This window comes from Boleophthalmus pectinirostris, unplaced genomic scaffold (assembly GCF_026225935.1).
Source record: "Boleophthalmus pectinirostris isolate CB_2022bp ecotype Guang Dong unplaced genomic scaffold, ASM2622593v1 HiC_scaffold_19, whole genome shotgun sequence".
NCBI lineage: Eukaryota > Metazoa > Chordata > Actinopteri > Gobiiformes > Gobiidae > Boleophthalmus > Boleophthalmus pectinirostris.
The window spans coordinates 6,344,328-6,369,526 of record NW_026571140.1 but is presented as its reverse complement, the minus strand read 5'-3'; the positions used below and the strand labels follow the sequence as shown (position 1 = coordinate 6,369,526).

The 25,199-nt window shown below is 40.8% G+C and overlaps 1 protein-coding gene across 1 annotated transcript in view; it reads left to right on the top strand.

Moving 5' to 3' along the window:
• The window catches only part of ddb1 (damage-specific DNA binding protein 1), a 131,263-nt gene extending 110,436 nt beyond the window's left edge, over window positions 1-20,827 (top strand). The window contains 4 exon segments of the mRNA XM_055154472.1: window positions 1,449-1,618; window positions 8,419-8,521; window positions 14,528-14,651; window positions 19,045-20,827. Of these exon segments, the coding sequence (XP_055010447.1) occupies window positions 1,449-1,618; window positions 8,419-8,521; window positions 14,528-14,651; window positions 19,045-19,128 (481 nt within the window). The 3' untranslated portion in view covers window positions 19,129-20,827.
• The last annotated feature ends 4,372 nt before the right edge of the window (window positions 20,828-25,199 follow it).

Sequence of the window (25,199 nt, the reverse complement as noted above, 5' to 3'; positions counted from 1 at the left end):
CTCTACTGCGCATGCCTCCTGCAGAAAGAGCTGCTGTCCTGCTGCAAGTAGTGAAATATTCAGCCGAAAACGGTAATCGAGCAGCAGAAAGAAAGTTTGGAGTGAGTGAGAAACTTGTGAGGGACTGGTGGGAAGCAGGGATTGAGAACACAACCCGCCTGGTTACCGTAAAACCAGGGCTTTCCTGGAAGTCACTGGACAAATCGACTAAGCCTGAACTTCAATGACAACTGAAATCATCCTGTCGGGATTCAGAAAGACTGGAATAATTTTAACTGGAACTGATGCTGAGTCTGACAACAGCAACGCAGAAGAGAAAGCGACACTCCATTTACATCATGGACCTATGGTTTATCTCTGGAGGTTGTGCAGAGGTGACCCCGAGAATGAAGAATTCAATGGATTTAGTGATTTGGAGTGAATGGTGTTTGGTAAACTTATGTTCTGTTGTTTATAATTAGCTGAATAACTGTCAATATGTTACGTTAACATATTAACGCCTATTCAGCCTGTTGTTCTCAGTTCTATTGTTACTGTTCTGTTGTTCTCTATTCTATTGTTACTATAACTTGTCTTTCAAGATGAATTGTCGGTTCCTGGTCTCTGATTTTACAAATTCATTTCCCCAAAAAGTGCGACTTATATATGTTGTTTTTTTCTTCTTCATTGCACATTTTTTTGGCTGGTGCAACTTGTAGTCTGGAAAATACAGTAATTAATTTGGGAGGAATTTAATATTTTAAACGGTAAAAATAAAAGTTTTCATTTCATATGCACTTAACTTTTAAAAGAAATTCCTTCATATTTTAGCCTGTGACTCAGTGCTTGTTTTTGCTTGTCGCTGTAAACATGTCCCTGCTGTCTCCTCTCCCTCTGCCTGATCCTTCAAAACAACAGCGTTTGACACTATCTTGTAGACGATACATCACCCACCTTGAATTATTGGTTTGGGCTAAATGCAAATGTCAAAGCCCAGCAGAGAAAAAGAGTAGAATTTAAACTAAAGTTCTCTGACAAATGTGTGTGTTTGGCCTGTGACTCAGTGCTTGTTTTTGCAGCGTGCTGTAAACATGCTCTGTGAAAACGAGTCAACATGCTCTGGCTGTCTGCTCCCTCTCTCTCTCTCCTATACTCTCTCCTTTTGCTCATTTTTCTCCTCTCTCTCTATCCCCTCCTATCTTCTCTCTTTCTCTATCCATCTCTTCTGCACTTTCTCACGCTCTTTTCCCGCCTTCTCCCCTCTCCTTTCCCTCTCTTCTCTCTCTTGTCTCTCCCCTCTCATCTCTCAATCTCCTCCTCTGTCTCTCTACTCTGCTCTCTCTTCCCTCTCTCTCCTCCCTCTCTCCTTTCCCTCTTCTTTTTCCACTCCACCCCTCTCCCTCCCCTCTCCTCTCTTCCCCATCTCTCCCTGTCTCCTAATCATGTCTTGTCCCTGTGCTTGTTTCCAGCGCGGCCACCACAGATGAGGAGAGGCAGCACCTGCAGGAGGTGGGGGTGTTCCACTTGGGGGAGTTTGTCAACGTGTTCTGTCACGGTTCTCTGGTGCTGCAGAACCTGGGCGAGAGCTCCACCCCCACACAGGGCTCCGTGCTCTTCGGGACGGTCAACGGCATGATCGGTACGCACACACATGACGGTACGCACACAGTACACACGCACCAGCACATACGCATACACACGCACAGACAGCATACACGCACACAGGACCCGTACACGCACGCAAGAACCATACATGCGCACATGATCCATACGCACACACGCATGCACACATACACACGCATGACACACATACGTACGCACACACAGACCCGTACGCGCACACATGCACCACACGCGTATGCCCACACACGATCTATGCACCACATGACCCGTACGCATTCACACATGACCCGTACGTGCACACATGACCAGTACGTGAACACATGACCCGCATGCACACATGACCCGTACACGCACATGACCCGTACACACAAACACGACCCTTATGCACACACATGACCTGTACGCGCACACATGACACACACGATCCGTACACGCACACACACGATCCGTACGCGCACACATGTCCCACACACATGACACACGTACGCACACACGACCCGTACACACACATGACCCGTACGCACACACACGACCCGTACGCACACACGACCCGTACGCACACACATGACCCGTACACACACACACACACACACACACACACACATGACCCGTACACACACACATGACCCGTACACACACACATGACCCGTACACACACAGTATGACCCATGTGCAAACACGTGACCCATGCACACAGACATGATCAGTATGCATACACTTGACTCTTACGAATACACTTGACTCGTACACACACGACCACTAACGCGCTTCTAAAAGTTTAAACCAGATCAGAGTTTAGGATGGATCCACTCCATGAACTGCACTGTGTAACTTTCAAATAGAGGGTCTGTCACTTGCATGTTTCCATGGAGATGTTAGTACTTTGCTAACACTATGGTATTAGATTTGTCTGTCTAAGTCTGTCACAATAACACATTTGGCAGAGCAAAAATTCTTCAGGAAATATAGCCAATAAATGATAAAATGGAAAGAATGACCCTAAAGCAGGATAATCAAAGAAAAACAAGACTCTTTTGAAAGGACTGTATTGTTAAAGGAAAAGCAACATGACATACCATTTCTTTTTCATAAACATCATTTTGAGCTTGAGCATGAAGAGAAGATGATAACCAAAATCTATTGTACAGCCCTCTTCGTGTTAAAAAGTAATGGCATTGCATAACTTTTGTAGAACAAACTTTATTTGATGGACTATTACTTGAATAAATGTAACCTCTTTTGTTTTGTTTGTGCTCATGAAAATACTTAACTTAAGACTTAAATTTTTTATTTATTTATTTATTTATTTTACCATTTAAACATACCATTTAAAAACATTTTATCACTGTAAAAAGAATCTAAATGAAAATCGGGAATGGCCGTTAAAGGAGGATTATTATTTTTCATTTTCATTTTAGTGAGAATAATCTTTTTACGGTAGATCGCGGGAATATGACTTCACTCAAGTAGTTTAGTGTGTTACAGCCATCCTCTAGAAAGATAAGCAAGAGTATTTGAGTTTGATCTATTGACCCAGAGGTTGACGGTGTGATCTCAGCTCCCACAGATGTATACTCTTGTTGTCCTTGGGCAAGTCACCTACCTCGCCCCCAGTGTCTGCGTACACTGGTGGATGAATGTGTGTGTGAATGGGTGAGTGGTTCCTTAATGTGAAGTGCTTTGAGCCGCCTCGAAGACGGGAAAGTGCTGTATAAAAACATGACTATTTACCCAGTACAAACCTTTTTTTACTAAGGGCTAAAGATTGAAAGAATATATTTAAATTAATTTTCCAGAGGACAGCAGTGCAACGTGTGCCAAAACTCAGCTCATACACTAATTAAGCATCCAGTCTGGACACACACTCTTCTGCTTGTTTTGCACAACGGCACATCTCCAAATGAAACTGTCAGTTGTTTATGATAGGATTTGCAGGGTCAGTGAGCGGAACAACACATCAGCTCAAAGTGAAACCAAAACATGGCACAGAATTGCAGTTAATGATGTAGCGTTGATTCGATCTTTTGTTTACTCAGGAATAGTTAACCCATGTTTGGCTGCCTGGACTGTGCCTCTGTGCTGCCCCCTATCTCCACACGTCCGCCATGCCCGGGACTAATTACTCCCACAGTGAACTTTCCTTGAGGTCATTTGTTGCGAAGTAATGTTCCGCCTTCACAAAGTCTAAACACAGAGTGGAGTGGATGCTTCTCGCCTCATTACGCTCCTTTAAAGCACAGCGCTGTAATAATGGCAGTGAAGAGCCGGGCAAAGAGCTCATTTAAAGTGCGGGCTCAGGCAGGAGACACTGTCAACACCACAGATGTCTTTATGCACTCACAGGCTACGTGATGGATGCTGCTGGAGTGTGCTGCAAGTAAATAACAGAGGAAGGCACGAGGAGGACAGGATCAACATGAACTTTAAGTGGAACTATTCTGCCAAATCAACTTTTCAGAGCTTTTGAACATGTTGTAGTTGTTTCCCTTCTCATTTACCTTCTTGAAGTTGTATTTAGAGTGATTCTTTTATTATGCTGTATTCAAGACGTCAATGCTCCGATCTACACTTGTCCCTCGCTATATCACGGTTCACCTTTCGTGGTCTCGCTGTTTTGTGGATTATTTTTTTTTGTGTAAATTTGCGTGCTTTTCTTTTTTTCTTTTTTTTACAGCGTATGAATGTGTATTGCGTATTACGGGCGGGTAGTAATTATACACGGGTGGGTCAGGACCAAACCAGGTCTAAACCAGGACTAATCTTGGACTTAAGAGAGAGAACGCCGAGCAGTTTGTCCACAAAGAGATCGGGCAATTGCCGCCCTTAACTCCGTGAGGTGCAGAGCTCTCTGTCAGTCGTTTCTCCTGTAGTCACCTCCGAGCTGTCCCGACATTGATTCCTGTTTCAGTTCTGGTTTAGTCCTGGTTTACTCCTGTTTTAGTCCTAGTTCAGTCCTGGTTTAGTCCTCCTCTTCAGCACTGGAATCAGTCCTGGTTTAGTCCTGGTTTAGTCCTGGTTTAGTCCTGGTTTAGTCCTGGTTTAGTCCTGGTTTAGTCTTGGTTCAGTCCATGGCGTAGGCAGCGCAAAAGTTTGATTTAATCTTGGGTTAACGGGTGGGTGTGGCACTGTACTACGCGTGTGTTGCGTTGTACTGCGGCGTTGTACTGAGGTGTTGTACTGAGCGGGTGCGGTGCTGTACTGCGCGGGTCTCCAAAAATCGACCTGTGCAGGACTTTGAGCTGTAGGCTCCATTACACAATAAATTCATCTTCGGTTCGTTACATAAAGAAGGAAAATAACATGAGGATGACAGCAGCAATAAGTTTTAAGAAGGATGCAAAAAGGGCTGTAAGTGTCCTGTATGAGAAGAGTGCATAAAGTGTGTGCTGACGGGTTTTACAGCCTTAAAACAGATATAATAATTGTAAAATATAAAGTTGACTACTTCGCTGATTTCACCTATCGTGGGTTATTATTAGAATGTAATCCCGTGATAACACGAGGGATCACTGTAGCCCCGTTTTACCCCTGTGTGTGTTTACTCATTAATTACAAGTGTATCTTTTAGTTCTTGTGCCGTCCTTACTCCATGATTAAATCTATGAAGAATGTGCTTTCAAATGTAAAGGCTTCACTGACTAAATAAGTACCATAATCTGGAACGTTCCAATATGATTAAAAATGTGCTTGAATGTAAAAATGCATTACATTCCAAATGCAGTAGATGTGTTTTTCATTTTTTGACATTGAACTTTGAAACCATCTTGCGTTTTTTTGTTCAAAATCATGTAAAACACGCTCAAGTCTTGTACAAAACATGCTCTCGTGAATGTGGCTGAATGGTCATGTCGTTTTAATATTTAATGAAAACAGCTCCGTGAGCGCAAACATAATTTCATCTTCACAAATTATTTTTTTTCTTTTTAAACCAGCCTAATTTGACTCAATATTTTTCATTTGGACAGATTGGACAAAAAGCCAGTTTCTCATAATGCGCCCTCCTCCTCCTCCTCCTCGCGGGCAGCCCCCTCCAGAGTCTAATGTGGGTAAAACAGTTTGGAGTGCTGCTGAATTATTGAAATCCTCCAAATATGGCAGGTTTCCACACAGCCAGTCCCAGCTCAGAGCAGTATCACACTCACATTTGGAGCTTAGCAGTCACTAGAGGTGTGCAAAAATATTGAAATTTCTATGTATCATTTTGTTTAATTTGATGATACAGTATCGATATCGTTGCCTGCTATCTTGATATATTGCCAAGAGGTTTTTTTTGTTTGTTTGTTTATTTTCTAAATTATTTAGTGAAAGAGCTATAATAGCTTCCCAAACTTAGACTTTTAGTGTCACAGTCATGATTTAGCCTTTGTTTTTCTACTGAACTGTGTCGAATCGATTTGAAAAATAATGAATCTTTTGAACGAAAAGTGCACTGTATCTAAAAACATATCGTATCGTAGCCTATGTATCGTATCGGCAATGTCTTAATGATACCAACCCTAGCAGCCACACCGCTAAGATCTGGGCTTATCCTTCTGGAGTCACTGTTTACTAGTCTGATCTTTTAAATATGAGTGAGGGTACTAATTTGTATTCATGTTACAGAGTAGCTTCATCAAATTCCCTTAAGTTTAAAGGTGCATTGTTTGACTTTTTTGGTGGAGGGTCTGTCAAATTAGATTTAGATTGTTATTGCATTGCCTTGGAATGTTTCACAGTATGACATTAAACCTTTCTATCTTTACGGAGACCAAACCAGACCAAGTTACAGGTCAGATCTGCGGAGAGGCAAACCTGCTCACAGTCAGAATGCCTGTTTTTCTAGGTATCTTGAGCTATAAAACCACTTGTAATTGAATTAATATAAAGTAGAGCTGTTTAATATCATACTGTGGAACTTTCTAAGCAGAGCAAAGATATCTCTATAGAAACAAGCAGATGACAAATCTCCAACCAGAAAGTTACATAGTGCATGTAGTTACATAGGGCGGCTGAGCAGTCAAATCCACTGGCCCACAGGTTGGCTGGTGCGATTCCATTCCAGCTCCCACAGATGAATGCTGTCATTGTGTTCTTGGGCAAGTCACTTAACCCACCTCGCCCTCAGAGCAGGGTGGCCACGGGGTCTTAAAATTCTTAAAAAGGTCTTAAATTTCATGTTCCTAAATTAAGGCCTTAAAAAGTCTTAAATGATGTGGTCCAAGTCTTATTTTTTTCACAAAGGTCTTAAATTTCATTAGCCTATTTTTTATTTACTCAACCAGGCTGCCGTGCAATGTTAATTAATGAAAAAACAAACAACACAACAACACGTAACATGAATGAACGTCTAATTTGGAGTATGCGCAAATAATACTTTGGTTTCTGGCAGTGAGTCAACAGTTAGTAGAGTGGAGGAAGACGTTGGATGGATCATGGGGAAGTGTAGGTTTAATCCACAGTGGCTTTTAGATTCTAGATATAGTACTGTAGTTGGTTGGTCATTATTAGAACTGGATCTGGTGTTTTTCACCTGCATAATGGGTGCAATGTTGGTCTTAATTTTAATTTAAGTGGTCTTAAAAAGGTCTTTAAAAAGTCTTAAATTTGGTATAGTTAAACCTGGGGATACCCTGTCAGAGTCTGTGCGTATCAATGCCCCGAACCCAAAACATGCTACACAGGTCTCCAGGAAGAACAGTTGATAGCTAAGGTCAATTAAAATACAATCATCAATGAACCTGCCCAGGGACGACAGACAGAAATGAGCACTGGTGCTACAACCTGGTACAAGCGTCTCTTCTGTTAAGGCTCATGTAAATTGTGCGCTGTCCCTGTCTCATTAAATAAAAAAATAAAATAAAATAAAATGGGTGTGTGAATGGGTGAGTGGTTCCTTGATGTAAAGTGCTTTGAGTACCTTGAAGGTGGAGAAGTGCGATATAGAAATGTGACCATTTATCATTTTACTATGTTTTTGATGAGGGAACAACGTTATAAAGTGGTAGAAAGCTACACGTAGCCCCCTACACATTTCGTTTTTTCCTTATGGGCCAAAAACTATATCTGTAGCTACCCTGGTTTTCTTCGCAGAAAAGGACTTCACACTCTGTACTGATGATCATGTGTCAATATTTATTCTCAGTAATCTTCAACTCCATCAACACATTGAAACACCGTGAAAACTAAAATAAGGACAGACACAGAAAAAGGCTTAGCTTTACATAAATACCTTTAAATGAATGCATTGAAATTGAACTGAAAACTATTTACGGTGTTCGCCTGTACATCACCAGTGGTAGTTAAGTAGCATGTCTTTTATTTTGACGTCTTTTTCTTTACACCTTTTTCTGTGTTTCTCTCTATCATCTTTTTGTCTCTTTTGCGGCTACTATTTTTCTGATTCTGTTTACTTCTGGGGCAAGGTAAAAGGTCATATAACTTTAAGGTAAATATTTTCACAAATAAAATATAAAATTAATAACTGTGGTGTTCTGACACATCTTAAATATTTGAACAAATAACATAATAATTTTCTCACTTATTACCATGAAAACAAATATACTGACATTATCGTCAGGTACAATATCTGAACCACGAGAAACACATGTTCAAATGTTCAGTATATATATCAACATAACACTTTTCGTCTCTTATAGACTAGCAGCAAATCATGAAGCTGTTTGAATCCAATTTGATACAATTTATGACAATTTTCCCCTTTCATTTTATATTATAGTAAAAATACATCAGACAGAAAGAACCCTAAAGCCCTTGCACAATAATTCCCCAGTGTGGACCAAAGAGTGTAACTGAACGTTGTGTTGTTTTGTGTTTCAGGCCTGGTGACCTCTCTATCCGAGGGCTGGTACAGTCTGCTGCTCGACCTGCAAAACCGCCTCAACAAAGTCATCAAGAGCGTGGGCAAGATCGAACACAGCTTATATCCTTCACCACGGCAACGGCTAATGCGCTGAACTAAAACGATTTTAAAACTGCACTGTCTTAACTTTTTTTGGTTGGTGGTTCATCACCTAGCCTGATTCATTAGCCGGTTTCACTTGATGGAAAGTGTCTGATCTCGCAGCATTAGAATTTGTTTGCTCGACAGTAGGCGGGTCATTTTTTATTTAACCAATCTTTGCTATTTGGTCGTGACGTATGTAATGCGCCGCTAACAGGGCTAACTGGTCTATTAAGCTTTTCCCAAATCCCGTAGGAAGAAGGGCAATAACGTCTTTCCCTTTGATAAAATTCACCGAACATTCTCTTTAAATCCTCGATCTCGGGAATCGTTGACAACACAGAATATACGGCTCTTCGCTGATTGACTGGTGCCCAGACTCGCACTTCTGGGGTTTTTGCGAACCGTCTATTGTATTTTGATTCCTGACCTAGTCGCTGGGAAAAAATGTAATTGAGCTGAGGCACTAGGTGGCGCCAGCCTGGCTATTCATCACGTGCTTCTGTCATTGCTCTGTCTGAAACGTTCCACAGTATGACATTAAACATTTCAACCTTACATTTAATCAAATACAGTGGTTTTATAGCTCAAAAATACCTAGAAAAACAGACATTTTGACCACAGACTGTATAAAAAAGTGGACTAAGTGAGAGTGACGTCTCCCACCGCGTTCGGCTCCAGTCAAATGAAGCTCACAATGCCAGCGGCTACAGAAGTGTATTTGGAACCAGCCTTTATCTGATAAAATAGCGCAGGTTAATATAAACATTTTAAGACCAAAATGATGAGGCTCACTGCAGCAAGTAGAGAAAGAGGGGCCAAAATATTCCAGTGTAAGTTAATGTCCATTTATTCTGACTGTGAGTGGGGTTGCCTCTCCACAGATCTTGACCTGCTTTGGTCTCCATGATGATAGAAAAGTTTATTACCATACTGTGAAACATTCCAGACAAAGCAATAACACCTCCATGAAGAAAAGCATTTGATGGACCCTCCACCTATTTAAAGGTGCATAGTCTAAACTTTGTGCTCGTCTCCATGGGGATGTCATTGTTCTGGTTTGTACCACTTAAGTATTTCATTTATCTCCTGCATTTATATAACTATATAGCTAAAAATAGAACATATTTTCTTCTACACTGGCCTTGTGGTGTCTCTTGCTTGTCTAGAGATGTACAAGTTTACATCTCCATGGAAACAAACTACACAAGTTACTTAGGGGTACATAGGGTTGTCAAATATATTGAAATCAAAGACTAACTGATACTAAAACTAGTACTCATTTGAGCTGGTATTAAGTCCCATTCATAGGACAGAAATGAGGCTTTCCTGAATAGCTTTAGAATGATTTTGAGCTGTATCAGAACAAGTATAAGAGCACATAGACTACTACGTGAACCACTGAGGGATTACACTGATATAAGGTCACCTGTTCGGGGCTGCTGGCCTTTGTGGCTCATATGCCATTTTGTGTGTTTTTCTGTCTCTTTTGTGTCACTTTGTTTGTACCAGTATGTGTCTGACTTTGTGTGCGAGACACTAGTTTAATTTAGTTCTGTTTTGTTTTCTATTTTGTTTTTTTACTTTTTGTTACTCGATTGTGTTTGTAGGTTTATGTAACTTTATTTTGGGACACTGGTGATTTAGTTTTGTTTTAAGACTGCGGTTACACTGAAACAAATCACCGTATCACCGTATCGGAAACGATCTGCGTCCAGACACTTTCTGTGTCCACAAGCCTTCCCTATCCACACAGCTTTGAGCATATTTTACATTTTACAGAAGCAAAACTTAAACCCGCATGGCTAAGTTGCATAAACTGAGCGCTCAAAAAACAGCTCGCTATTTTGCGCTGATGTTGCTTCTGGCTTCTGTCGGACTAAAGGACACGACTCAGTGGATTATGAGTGTTCTTTCTGTGACAGAGGGGTGTTCTGCTGATGGTGAGTCTGTTCTGTGCTTCTATCGCGTTGGAGATGGTTCATGTTAAACTTTTCAGAGATTATACGTCTGCAGGTCACACACACAGACCGTTTATATGAATGGGCATATATTCTAGCCTCTTAGTGTTTTGGAGGTGAATTACTTTGCAGCGCATAGAACTACACCAACGAATCAACATTTTCAGACATCCATACAGTGCTGGATCAGATCCGTACAGAAATGAATTCATGGGAGCTAGGGGCACCAGATCATTCCTTCTCTGGAGCTGTTTTCAATCAGATTAGTGTGGACGAACACTGCATCCACAACAAAAACAACTCAAATACGTACTAGTGTGGATGGGGCCTAAGTGTCCCTTAGTTTAGTCACTTGTTTTTGTATAGACCTGTGTCACACTTGTTATTTGTTCATTGTTGTTATTTTGCTTCTTAGTTTAGGTTATGCTGTGTGTATATTTTAGACCATCCATCCATTTTCTTCCACTTATCCGGGGCCGGGTCGCGGGGGGAGCAGTCTAAGCAGGGACTCCCTGCTTATATCCCAGCTAATATTTTAGACCACATTTGTTATTTTGCCTTTTACATCCCTGTTGAGTAAATTATTACTTTACTTTTATACCCTTTTATTATCTTGGTTTTTGTTGCTTCTCTGACCCTAGCGAGCTGGGTTGTAACAAAGGCCACATGGGAAAAGAAAAAGTACTAGGAGTTAATGTTGAAAATCACATTCTATTGTTTAAAGTAGTTCTAATACGACTATAGGGAGAGACAGTTCAAGGGATTTTGTTGTTTAAAGGTGCATTGTGTCATTGTTCTAGTAAGGGGTCCATCAAATGCTTTACTCCATGGAGATGTTATTGCTTTGTCTGGATTGGAATTAAACCTTTCTATTCTCATGGAAACTGAACCAGACCAAGTTACTGGACAGATCTGTGGAGAGGTGACCCCACTTACATTCAGAATTCTTGTTTTTCTAGGTATTTTTGAGCTATAAAACCACCTGTTATATATGTATCCCAAATTTGATATTGTCTTATTTTAGTTATGGGATTTGGACATCGCAATTGTGTGGTTGTTGGATGTTCTAACAGTGGAAAATGGGCTTCGGAAGTTTGCAAACTCCATAACTGCAAAAGGGAATCAGATGTGTGTGACTGCAAACCTCCATTTAAACTGTTTCCCTTCCCAACAGAATTGAAAAATAGTGAAAGGTGAAGGCGGAGGCAGTATTGATCCACACGAAGGACCAAAAAGGAAACCTTTGGCTGCCTAAGAAATCATCCCGAGTTTGCAGTGAACATTTTGTATGTGGACAAAGCAACAAAGCAAAATCCCGTTTGTTAAGCGAGAGGTTCAGAAGATGAGCAGGCCGAGCTCGCACTTTCTTGTTTGACTTTACAGCATCACATCTTGGTCGCTTTGCAGTGGGAGGTGTTTCTTGGTGTTGATTTTTTAAATTCATAACCAAGGTGGAGCGAGGGATCGGGTTTTTGCTTTGATGGCGCTCCACATACAAAATGTTCGCTGCAGACTCGGGATGATTTCTTAGGCAGCCGAAGGTTTCCTTTTTCGTCTTTCCTGTGGATCAGTACTGCCCATCGCCTTCGTCTTTCAGTATTTTTCAATTCTGTTGGGAAGGGAAATAGTTTGAATGGAGGTTTGCAGTCACACAGATCTGATTCCTTTTTGCAGTTGTGGAGTTCGCAAACTTCCGAAGCCCATTTCTCGAGCCATTTTCCGCTGTTAGGACATCCAACAACCACACAATTACGATGTCTGAATCCCAAAACTAAAATATGACAATATCAGAACCAGAAACAAAAGCGATATGGTTCAAAAGACTTGAAAAGATCGGCTTTGACATTAGACGCATCCCACTGGGAAAACAAACATGGCGGTTTGATGCTCACTTCTTCAGAGGATCCTTCCCAGTATGCATTGCGCGCTGACCAGAAGTCTGAAATTCGGGATGCATGTATTGAATAAATATAAGGTAGAAGAGCTGTTGAATGTCACACTATGGAACATTCCAGGCAGAGCAACGACACATACCTTTAAATTCTACATGAAAGTACTAATAAACCAACAGTACCATAAATCTGGCAGCACTGGCGCTAACGTCGTGCCCACTCCAAACAAAATATATGCTTTCATAATGGTAACGCCTTTCTAAGTACTTGATAGCCTTTTCCACAGCCATTTGCCTGATTGAAAACGACTAGGGACCAAAGGAGAAATTGGGCCACCGCGAGCCAATTAGCATAGCAGCTGTTCCCAGTCATTTGATTCAAAAGTTAATTATTTCCCCGTAAAAATGTTTGGTTAGACGGACTACTTACTCATGCGCTTGTTTAACGGGGAGTCGTTGAGCGGAGGAAGCCAGTAAAGCGCCGCTCTGTTGTTTTTAAGGGTTGTTTTAGACAGCAGGCTACACTTTGTATACACATGCTATTTCATCAAGAGATAATGGAGCAATTTAGACTTTGCACAGTAAGAAGTGTGTTTTTTTATGTTAAAATTTTAAAACCCGAAGGAATAGGCTCGATACCCATACCAAAGTGATCATTTTTATAAAGCTTCTTTCTTCAGACAATACTAGAATATGATTTTCAACATTAAATCATAGTACTTTCTTTTATATCACCATGTAGTCTTATATTTGTGTAATTTCTCAGTGGTCCAGGTACGTTCCATGGTGATACAGCTCTCAAGATCATTCTAAAGCTGTTCAGGAAACGTTTTCTGTCTTGTTTTCTGTTTTAGTTCTGATTCCAGCTCAAACGAGTATCTAGTTTCAGTACTAGTTTTGGAATTTTCAGTTGATGGCATACAGTAAGTACAGCGATTCTGTTTTAGAACTCAGCGCTACTGTCTGTATTTTTTGTACTTTTTCTCAACTTTTTTTAACAACCCTCCACTTGACTGATGTGAAATTATGATACATATTTATCACAGGTACTATCCCAGGTACTAAACCAAGTCAGAATGAGAAAATACATGAAATATGTCATATGTACTTTAAATGTCCTACTAGGAATGTAACACTGGCTACATTTACTTGTTTTTTTAATTCCGAATTAATCGTTCTGAATTAAATAGTTCGGAATTAAAATATTCTCTTTCGAGTTTACATGGAAATAATAATTCCAAATTGAGGTTTAAATGGAAAACACGTTAAATCACTTTTATTTAATTCCGATCAACGTCTGGAGGTCAGGAAGGGTTCTGACTGGACAGAGACACAAACGTATTTACGTCGACCGGAAGAAAACACACACTTCAACTGTTACTGGCTTTTTTGTCATTTCTGTTTGTTGTTACACCACGGACACAAACATGATCCAAACTTTTTTCGCAGTTATTCTGATGATAAAGAAGCAGCAGAACAATAAACGTTTACATGATCTAGGAATAAATTAATTCAACTTAAATTAATTCAACTTTAAAATTGGAATAAACCACCCACTTACTTCAGTATTAAGTTTTTTCTCATTTACGTGTTTAATACATTTTTATTTAGAATTATTTTTTTATTCTGAATTAAAGCTCTCATGTAAATGTGGCACATATCCAAATCTCTACTTACACGATATACTTACACGATATACATCTCACAGTACAATATTTATTGCAATATTTTGTGGAGGTTAACAAAATTGTAAATATGTTCCTTTATTCTTTTTAAAATGCCTTGACAAGACTTTGGTTCAATCGTAATCCAGAAGAAAAGAGTTAAGATTTAAAAGTGCTTATAACAGTTACTTTCTTCATGTAATCGGCTCTGAAACTGAGCAAAGCATCATGGTCTATGTAGTTCCCTCTGTTTTTTAGCTATTGCTGCACTATAATTATTAATTTAAGCAGAGAGACTTGTGATTCGATATATTGTGATGGCCCACGATTTTATGTTTGATGATAAGAGATCACAATATTTCTGTCATCGTTACATCCCTACATTGGTCCTACATTGCTCCAGTTTCTTCTCAGTGCCGGGGAGGGGTGATCCATGTTGTGTGTACATTTTCCTTGACTCTCTCTGCACCTGGAGGTCTTTCCACACGGAGAGAAAGACGGAGCAGGCCACAGGCTTCATTGACGGAGACCTCATCGAGAGCTTCCTGGACCTCGGACGGGCAAAGATGCAGGAGGTGGTCAGCACACTACAGGTGAGGACACAGGTGTAAATGAGTCGCTGTTTTCTGATCTGTGTTATAATTGTGTTCATCAGAAACGTCTCTGGACTTGTGTTTTGTTTCATTCACACGTTTAACGCACCAACCCCGCATGTTTAGGCTGAGTTCTTCTCTCAAACACTCTCGGAAAACACTCTGTTGCGCCTTGTGATCTCATGCACTAAAACAGGAAGTGCTCCACTGTGTTTTTAAACTCCTTACACCTTCACTAGAGAATCATCTGGATGATTTCAGACCTTTTTCACGTATATAACATAACAATAAAAAATAAAAAACACACACTAGATAAAAAGTAGGTGCCGGAAGCTTCATGACATCATAAGGCGGAACAGAGCATTTTGACAGAATAATAATGCAGGATTAGTCAAACACATGTGAATGAAACAAAACACAACTCCAGGTTTGTTTTTGAGGAGGTAACAACATGACTTAAAGCTCACATGAATCCATTCTGTGTAACACGTTGTGTAATATAGTGATGGGATGAGTTTTGTAGACCTACATTTTCACATCTCTAGTCTGGTCCTTAGGTTCAGAAGCCTTGAACGAATCTGTAAAAGCACATCATCTCATATTTGATCAAGCTTCAATTCTATCATTAATTTTAAATGGCTATTACCTCATTTTTTCCTTATGTATTTGATCAAGATTTGTCCCGTCCTAATACAGATGTACTGAGATTGTTGAGGTCAAAATAAGTCAGCTGTGTGCTCACTTAGCATTACCTCAACAGCAAAATCTCGATCTGGTCTTTGAATGTTGTGAGAAGTACTTAGAAACTCATCACGGTGAATAATTAGGATGCTCAGAATGCACAAGATCAGTGAGGAATAATTTTAGACGTCCGCAAATGTTTAAAAGGCACTTTTTGTTTTGAAGTACAGCGATACTAACCCCAAAAAAGTGTTCAGAAGACTTGTTTCCTTGATAAATGTTTTCATGTGAATGTTGTTTTATGTTAAATATACACCATTAAACTTCCAAATATTAGTAGCATCAAAAAAGGAAAAGTGTTTTTAGGTGGAATACAAGTTAATAACAAACATTTAGACCCAACAAAATCCAAACCTTGAACCAAGACTGTCTTTACCACAAATTCCAACTCTTCCCAATGATTATTCCCATTTCGAGAATACAGTTGTTGTGCTATCTGTTAATCGGGAGAGAACTTTAGAAATGAAGTTGAAAATAGTGTTAACCTGCAATCAATCAATCAAATCAAACTTTATTTGTATAGCACTTTTCATACATTTGAAATGTAGCACAAAGAGCTTCACGTGCAACAGAAAAATTACAATATAATAATTAAAAACAACAGCAACCCCCTACCCCCACCCTCTTGTTTCATCCATATATACAACAATTTAAACAGAAACATAAAACATAAACATAAAGCTTATAGGGTTAAAGGTTATAGGGTCCGGTCAAGTGGTAACGGAGGGAAACGGGCAGATTTTTTACATTCAAATGTCTCTTATTCAGAAACTAGAGGGACTATTGAAATAAGTAAAGTATCAGAATGTAGGAAAGAGTTACACTCCAACAGGGTCAAGTTAAACCTGTGATATTCTTTCAAGTTGTTGCCAAAAATAAAAAAAAACTCATGTCAGTAACGGAGGGAATGAAATATGCAGCACTTTTTAAGCAATAAATCCAAACAGTGATAACTCTTGGTTCTCACTTCCATATCCTTAACAAACTGGTTTGAATATTTGCTTCATATAGTTTTCTACCATATGGTACAAGATTAGGTTGAAAAACCTCTTACTTTTTGAGTCATGAGATTTTTTATTAAGAAAGGTCATGGTAACAGAGGGAAAAGTAACGGAGGGAAAATTGTGCAAACCAAGTAGAAGGTGCAGGATTTTACATAATTTGTCAACTTTTTTCTTCCGAATACTTTAATATTACTTCAAAAAAAGGAAACTATTTCCTTCATCAACAGTTCAAAGATGGAATAACACAAGATATGATGAAATACATCCATTTATTTACATGATTTGCAGGTCTTTGAAATTTGGGAAATAATTTTAGTTCCATGTTTCATACATGGTCTGTTTAAAACGTATGGAACTTTAGAACCAAAAATGGTACAGAAAAAAGGTCAACAGTTTCATAAACTAGAGTACATATGTATCTGTTCAATACATTTTTATATCAGATGCATTAACTTGAATTTTTGGCCTTGCTGTTTACTTCTGCTTGACCGGGTCCTATAGTAAAAATAAAAATGGAGAGCAAAGATCAGATGGAGACTAAGTAAAATAGTAATGATAATTTAATTTAAAACAAATATAATAATAATAATTTAAGTTAAAACAGGTAAAAGTTTCAATTAAAAGCTAGATTAAAAAGATAAGTTTTGAGTTTACTTTTACAAATACGAACACTCGCAGCAGACCTCAGATCCTCAGGTCGACTGTTCTACAAATGGGGGCCGTAAATACTGAATGACGCTTCACTGTGAGTCTGGACTCTTGGGACAGTTAAAAGAAGACCACCTGAGGACCCGAGAGTCCAAGAGGGCTAACATGATAAAAGCAGATCAGATAAATAAATAGTACTAAGACCATTAAGAGCTTTATAAACCAATAAAAGAATTTTAAAATCTCTCCTGAAGCTCACAGGAAGCCAGTGCACAGACTTCAGACTGCAACACCCAAATAGACCCAAGTGAGCCAAGTAGTGATAGTGTGCTCTATACTCATCTGTTTTGGGATAAATACTGTGCTGAAATGACAGGAAGATGGCAGAGAGAGTGTATTTATATGGCTTTTTTATCTCCATATAATGTTGCCAATTTGTACGACTCACTGTAATTACGATTGATCAAACGTAAATAAAAGTGTTAAGACGAGCCAGTTCAGTTTTGGCCACTTACCCTGATGTTCTCTCTCTCTCTCTCTCTCTCTCTCTCTCTCTCTCTCTCTCTCTCTCTCTCTCTCTCTCTCTATATATATATATATATATATTCCCATCTCTCCTCTCTGTCTGTCTTTCTCTCTTTACCCTCCTCTTTCTTCTTCTTCTCCTATTATTTTTCACACTCTCTCTATCTCTCTCCGTTTCCCTCCCTCTCTTCTCCCCCGCCTCTTTTTCTCTCTGTATTTCTCGCTCCCTCTCTTTACCAACTTTATCTCTTTCTGTCACATGCCCCCTCTTTCTCCCTCTCTATCCATCCATGTCTCTTTTTTCATCCTTCTCCCTCGTTTTCTCCCTCTCTTCCTTCGTTATCTCTTTCTCTTCCACCTCTCTCCCTCTGTCCGCTCGGGTTTCCTCTCCTTCCTCTTCACTCACTCCCTCTCCCGCTCTCCCTTGCTCTCTATCGATCCATTTCTCCACTCCTCTATCCCACCCTCTCTCTTGCTCTCTCTCCAATCATCTCTATCCCACTCTATCTTTCTCCTGTTCCCTCCCTCTTTTTCTCTGTATTTCTCTCTTTCCCCCCCCTCTCACTCATTCACTCACTCCCTCTCTCTCTATCTATTTCTTTATTCATCCTTCTCCCTCTCGCTTTCTCCGTCTCTCACTCCCAATCTTTCTCTTCCACCTTTTTCCTTCTGTCTGCCCTGGTTTCCTCTCATCCTCTCTCTCTCTCATCACTCCCCTCTCCTTCTTTTCTCTCCCTTGCTGTCTCTCCATCCCTTTCCCCCTATTATTTTGCCATTACCCCTTTGCTCTCTCTCTATCCATCTTCATCCCACTCTCTCTATCGCTCTCCCTTCCCCTCCCTCTCTTTTTCTCTTTGTATTTCTCCCTCTCTCTCCCTCTCTTTACCCTCCTCTATCTCTCTCTCACCCCCTCCCTCTCTCCAACCCTTTATTCATCCTTCTCCCTCCCAATCTCTTTCACTTCCTCCTCCTTCCCTCTCTGTCTTCCCTGATTTCTTCTCTTTCCTCTTACTCCCTCTCTCTCCCTACTTTCCCTCGCTCGCCGCCCCCCTCTTCCTCTTTCCTCCCTCTCTCTTGCTCTCTATCCATTCATTTCTCTCTATCCCACCGTCTTTCTCTATCCATCCATCTCTCTGTCCCCTCTCTATTTTTATCTTAAATTTTATATATCTTATATTGCTATTTCTCCCTCTCCATCTCTCTTTCCCTCCCTCTCTTTTTCTCTCTCTTTGCATCTCTCCCTCTCTACCCTCTCTCCCCATTTTATTTTCTCCTCCTCTCTCCCCATCTCTGTCCATCCATCTCTTTGTCCCCTCTTCATCTTTTACTCCCTTCCTTCTCTTCTCGTTTTTTTCTCTCTGGATCTCTCCCTCTCCTCCCCCTCTCCCCATCTCCCTCCATCCATCCATCCATCCATCCATCCATCTCTCTGTCCCCTCTCAATCCTTCTCCATCTCTCTCCCCTCTCCTCTCAGATCGACGACGGCAGCGGGATGAAGCGCGAGGCGACGGTGGACGAGGTCATCAAGATCGTCGAGGAGCTGACCAGGATCCACTAGCCCCGCCCCCTCCCATCAATCAAAACCACCCACTCAGAACGCCTCCTCTGCCTCCTCCTCTTCCTCCTCCTCCCGCCCGCCCCCTCACACGGCCCGACGGACTCTAACAGCGACGAATGGGCTCCACCCGACGGATTGTAAATAATAATACTCGCGGAGAAACAGAACACGACAGCACCGTCCTTCCGGCTCCAGCGCTCGGGAAGATTGTGTTTTAGACGTTTTAGAATTTTTTTAAAACATCACATGGAGGGCAGAGGCGATACGGGTTCAGTTTTCGAAAGAAATAACCGAAAATTCACTAACGCTGATCTCTACGCGAAGCTTGGGTTCGGCAAACTCGCTGTAGAGTCGCTAAAAGTGCACTGTGTAACTTTTCCGTTTGAGGGTCCGTCACATCCTTTTCTCTTTGGAAATGTTTTTGTTTCATCTGGAATGTTTCACAGTATGGCAATAAACCTTTCTATCTTCATGGAGACCAAACCGGGATAAGTTACAGGTCAGATCTGTGGAGAGGCGACCCCGTTCATAGTCAGAACGCCTGTTTTTCTAGGTATTTTCGAGCTATAAAACCAATAATTGTAATTGGATAAATGTAAGGTAGAGCTGTTTAATGTCAGACTGTGGAACATTCCAGGCAGAGCAGTGACGTATCCATAGAAACAAGCACGTGACGAACCTCCAATCAAAGTTATGCAGTGAAAAAAAAGAAAAAAAAGCTAGAAATCAGCGGTGAAGTAGCCGTTTCGTCCCGGAAGTGGCATCATCATCATCAACAACTCAACTGCTCTGACTGAAAAATAGTTTAATTTTGTAGTTACCCAATTTAAATTTCGTTTTATTTTGTTCTTTCTTCTTTTTTTTAACAACCATATCAAAATATCTGCAATTTCACACAATTTCACACCAAAACTATAATTAAACTTCCATTTTGCAGATGCTCTGACCTAGTTTATGATTAATAACTATAATTACTGGGCCTATCCACATGAACCGTGCATGGCAAAAATAAACTTTCTGGAATTATTTTGGTATCGTATTTAAAGAGGGGGTATTGTGCAAAATCGAGCCTACATCACCCACGCACGCACTCGACGATTCTCCGTAAATACACCAAAGCATGATAAAAACCTGATGTGAAGTGTAGTATTTTTTTTAGTTTTTGAGAATGTTTTCGGCAAATATAGGATTTTCAAAACAATAAAAAGTAACGTAGTGCTCTAAATCCAGTATGTGTTCGCTGTTAATACCCCATGGAAGTAAAATACCCCCTCTTTAATCAAACCGACATGATTGGCGTGAGTTGAAATGACAAACCCTGACCCCAAAAACAATGAAATACCCAAAGATAATAATGCCTTTTGCCCTCCATTTGAAGTTTGAAAATTGTACAAAATGAACACAACCTATTCCTGAGCCCCGGAGGTTTTCCAAGCTGTGGAGCGCGGCCTCTTAGCCTCTCGATCGGACTACGAAAAGACCAAACTTGTGGTCTAAGCGTGCGTGTGGAATAATACTTAGTTCACCTGTACAAGCCCATCTGTGAGCGTTCCAGTTTATAGGGAGACATTTTCAGGATCTGTCTGGAGAAATGTGAAAAGTTTGAAAATGAGGATGACAAAAACAACAACAGATTTATAGCTATTTTGTCTTTGTGATGTTTCCTTTGTTTATTTGAATAAACTGCTTTAGTACTGTTGCCCGTCTATTCTTGTTATTTTATTATTTAAAGGTGCTACACAAAATAGACGTCAGACCCACCTGGAGTTGTGTTTTGATTCATTCACATGTTTAACCCACAACTAATTAGGATATTAAGAGTTCTTATCACAAACAGAAAACAGTGTGCTGTTAGACTCCACACACCTTCATTAGAATCATTTGGACAATTTCATTTTAAATCTCTGCTGAACAATAAAGGGGTAAAATTGGAGGTTAACAAAGTATTCGCACATGTCATGATCACAAGTTGGCAATACTGGTAGATAGAGACATGCACATCCAACAAAAATTGCAAGTGTGTTCTGGGTCTAAAGACAAAAAAATGTGCTAAATGTGTGTGAAGAAGGGCTTGACCTGAACCATCCCATATTGTGCCGTTATGAATTAATTAATCATTGCATTTATATAGAGCCTTTCAAGACACCCAAAGCACTTTACAGATCATTATTCATTCACTCTACACTCTGGTGGTAAGATTCTAATGTAGCCACAGCTGCCCTGGGGCACACTGGTGGAAGTAAGGCTGCAAATCTGCGCTATCAGCTCCTCCGACCATCACCCGTGCACACGCCACTTTCTTACTAGGCAATGGAGGTGAAGTGTCTTGCCTAAGGACAGTTTTGGGGCACCTGGCAAAAAATTCCAAATGGTCTCCCTTCCGAGTCCTAACCAGGCCCCTCTGAGATCTGATGAGATTAGGTTTTGACAAATTGATAAGGCGACTCATTGAAATAAAAATTTGGGAGCTACAAAGAACTGCACAGATCTCTTTTTTGTTTTGCATGATCACAAGGTGCAACACTATTTTGAGCTTTAGGCATGTGGACAGATATTAACAATAAATAATATTAGGATAAATAATAAAGGGTGACTCAAACATGTGTGAATGGGAAAAAAAAACTAACAAAAAAACACAACTCCAGGTCTGTTTTCGACGAGGCAACAACATTCTAACATGGCTGATCCCGTCAGATCTCAGAAGCTCAGCAGGACCGGACCTGGTTAGTACTTGGATGTGAGACCACTGGGAAAATCAGGAGCCACAGGGGGGCGCCAGTCGCCAGTCAGGAGCCAGTTGTGTCCTTAGGCAAGGCACTTTACCCACATTGCCTAGTATGAAAGTGGTGGTGGTGGTCGGAGGGGCCAATGACACAGATTGGCAGTCTCGCTTCCATCAGTCTGCCCCAGGGCAGCTGCGGCTATAATAGTAGTTTACCACCGAGTGTGGAGTGAGTGAACAATGCTCTGTAAAGTGTTTCTGAGTGTTTAGAAAAGCGCTGTATGAAGCTGATGCATTATTAAAGCTTCCATGAGTCAATCTTGAGCACTATAGGAAATTTAAGCCAATTGTTCTCCAGGTACAGCCTTCTTCAGCAGCGTGTTTTGAAATGTGGATGTGTTTGGTAAATGCTCACATGGTCATCTTTTTACACAGGCCTGTTTCACCTTCAGTGCACTCAAAGCGCTTTACATCAAGGAACCACTCATCCATTTATCTGACTGCTCAATCAATGATGTTTACTGAGGCGGGATTTGAACGGCCAACCTTCTGATCAGAGAACTCTACCAGCTGAACCACTGTTGCCCCACTGTTTACTCCCACTTTAACTTCCAGATCTTATTCTAAGCTTATCAGACACATGGACATGCTGGAATTTAATTTTCATGCAAACTCTTATCTTGATTTTTTTGCCTTATTCTTAACCTCAAACATAGTGAAAATTATAGGCCTGCATCACAAAACCAAACGTGACCTTTATTTATTCTGATCCAATCGTGGTTTAAAATTGTCAATGCAATCACTGGAGAGGGATGTTTAAAATATACAAATGAAATCGCCCGATGCTCCGTTCGTTCTGGTCCGTATCTAGCGTGACCCGTGCCGTTGTTTGTGCTGTTATGCTAATGTGGCTTGCACGCCCGCATCTCAATGTGTACAGTGAGGCTGCAGGTGCCGGCCCTGTGTTTGCATTTAAATGACTCTTTTGGAGTTATTATTCAAGCTTTACGTATCAGACGGAACCCCTGCGACCTTGCGATCATAATGTGTTTCTTGTGCGCCTACAGACTTGAAAAGAGGATGCCCTTCCACAAATCCAGCGGCAGAGTGGTTAGCCCCTGTCTGTCAGAACTGCTGATCACCGAGCATCGTTTTCTCCAGCGTCTCATTAGAGAGAGCCAGTATTCTTTTAATGTAGTCAGCTAAGTGAGAGGGGGGATAGGGAGCGCTGTAGGCAGTGTTGGGGAGTAACAGATTACATGGACCGGAGTTACGTATTCAGAGTACAAATTATGAGTAACTGTATTTAGTTACAGTTACTGTTTCAGTGAGTGGTAAGTGGATTACAGTTACTTTGGTGAAATAAATGGATTACACAGAGGTATGTTCCTGCTTTCACATTTTGGGCTATATCCCTTTTTTTTTTCCTTGGTAATTCCACTCATTGCTGGACAATAAACCAGGTCTAAACCCAAGTCCAAACCAGGTCTAAAACCAGGTCTAAACAAGGTCTAAACAAGATTTAAACTAGGACTAAACCAGGTCTAAACAAGGTCTAAACCAGGTCTAAACAAGGTCTAAACTAGGACTAAACCAGGACTAAACCAGGTATAAACCAGGTCTAAAACAGGTCTAAAACCAGGTTCAAACCGGGTCTAAAATCAGATCTAAACCAGGTCTAAACCAGGACTAAAACAAGATTAAACCAGGTCTAAACCAGAACTAAACCAGGACTAAAACCAGGTTTAAACTAGGTCTAAAACAGGATTTAACAGGACTAAAACATGCCGCATGGACCGTGTCTAAATCCTCTTCTATCAATAATATTTTTAATTTGGTTAAGTAAAGTCTGGGCTTTTGATTGTCTTTTATCAGACAAAACTTCTTTTGTGAAGATTTCCTCGTCTTTGTTTCTCTACAGCAAATCAAGTAATCCAAAGTATTCAGATTACGTTACTCACTGTAAGTAATTTAATGGATTTCGTTACAAACTACATTTTGAGGTATGTAATCTGTAATCTGTAGGGGAATACATTTTAAAAGGAACCTTCCCAACACTGGCTGTAGGCTGGCTGGGATTCTGGTCTCGGAGTGGTTAAACGAAAGAGAAGGAAACTGAAGATGGGGGCCGGGCCTGACGTCTTTTGTCAATATGTTGATTTGGTGATGTGTGGAGTTCTGGTGGGAAATTTGGCGTCTGCATTATTCGGCCGATCCTTCATCCAGCGCAGAGGAACCTGTCAGGAGCTTCGACATCTCCTGAGGACATGTGAGGATCTCAAACTGGAGCGTGGTGAGGAGGAGCTGGAGAAGTCTTCTACTGTGAATGTTTAAAGTGGATGTGGGAAAGTGAAATGCCCAGGGGAAGCACACCTCGATCCAGTCGGGTTTGATGCAGGCCTGTTTCTGCGAGGAGCTGCTGATAAAATGGATTAGAGCGCAGGAGAGTGAAATTCTCAGTTTTGGCAGCACAGTGCGGCACAGGGCCCTCCCAGATTTATAAATAACCTGTAGACATGACTCCTAACCACTGCGCCCGGTGTTGCATAGAGCTAATACCGTAAATTCTGGACTATAAGCTGTTACTTTTTTCTCACACTTCAAACCCTGCTGCTAATTAAACGATGCGGCGAATATATGGACGGATTTTTTGTTTGGCACATTGTTTATTCATATATACAGTCTATGGTTTGGCAACACAGCGGATACACGCAGCCTGAGTGCAGAAAGCGCCAGACTCAAATACTTTATTGTAGGGTGACCAAACGTCCGTTTTTCTCCGGACATGTCATTTTCTTGCGTCTCCTGGACGTCTGGGTTTTTTGTTTTTTTTAAGTGATGGAAATGTCTGGATTTTCATTACCGTTCATTGACTTGAGAGTCTCTCGTAGCTTTCTGTAACTCAGAAGGAGCGAGCAGACACAGTCGGTCAGTCTGCAACATGCCAAAGTGCAAATGTGCCTTTAACAATAACTTATACAAGAAATGGGACAAGTGGGAGGCCATGTGCACAGTTCGCGAGGTGAGAGTAGCTCAATGTCAAGGGCCCCACCCCCGGTAAAGTGTCCGGGTTTTCACAAACGGAAATATGGTCACCATAGTTTATCGTCGTGTGATAAAATAAGTTTTGATGCTAAATGAACATTAGTGAGGGGGATACATCTTACCTGTGTAAGTAAATGACGAGAAGAAACGTCTCAAACTTCAGTAGCTGAATATCCACTCATATCTGATTGATAGAAGTAGCCCCGCCCCCGAGAGAGTCTGAAATCTGCTGAAATCCTCCAAGACACTGACATGACACAGACAGGACAGAGACTCTTTCTGCAGGAGACATGTGCAGTAGAGT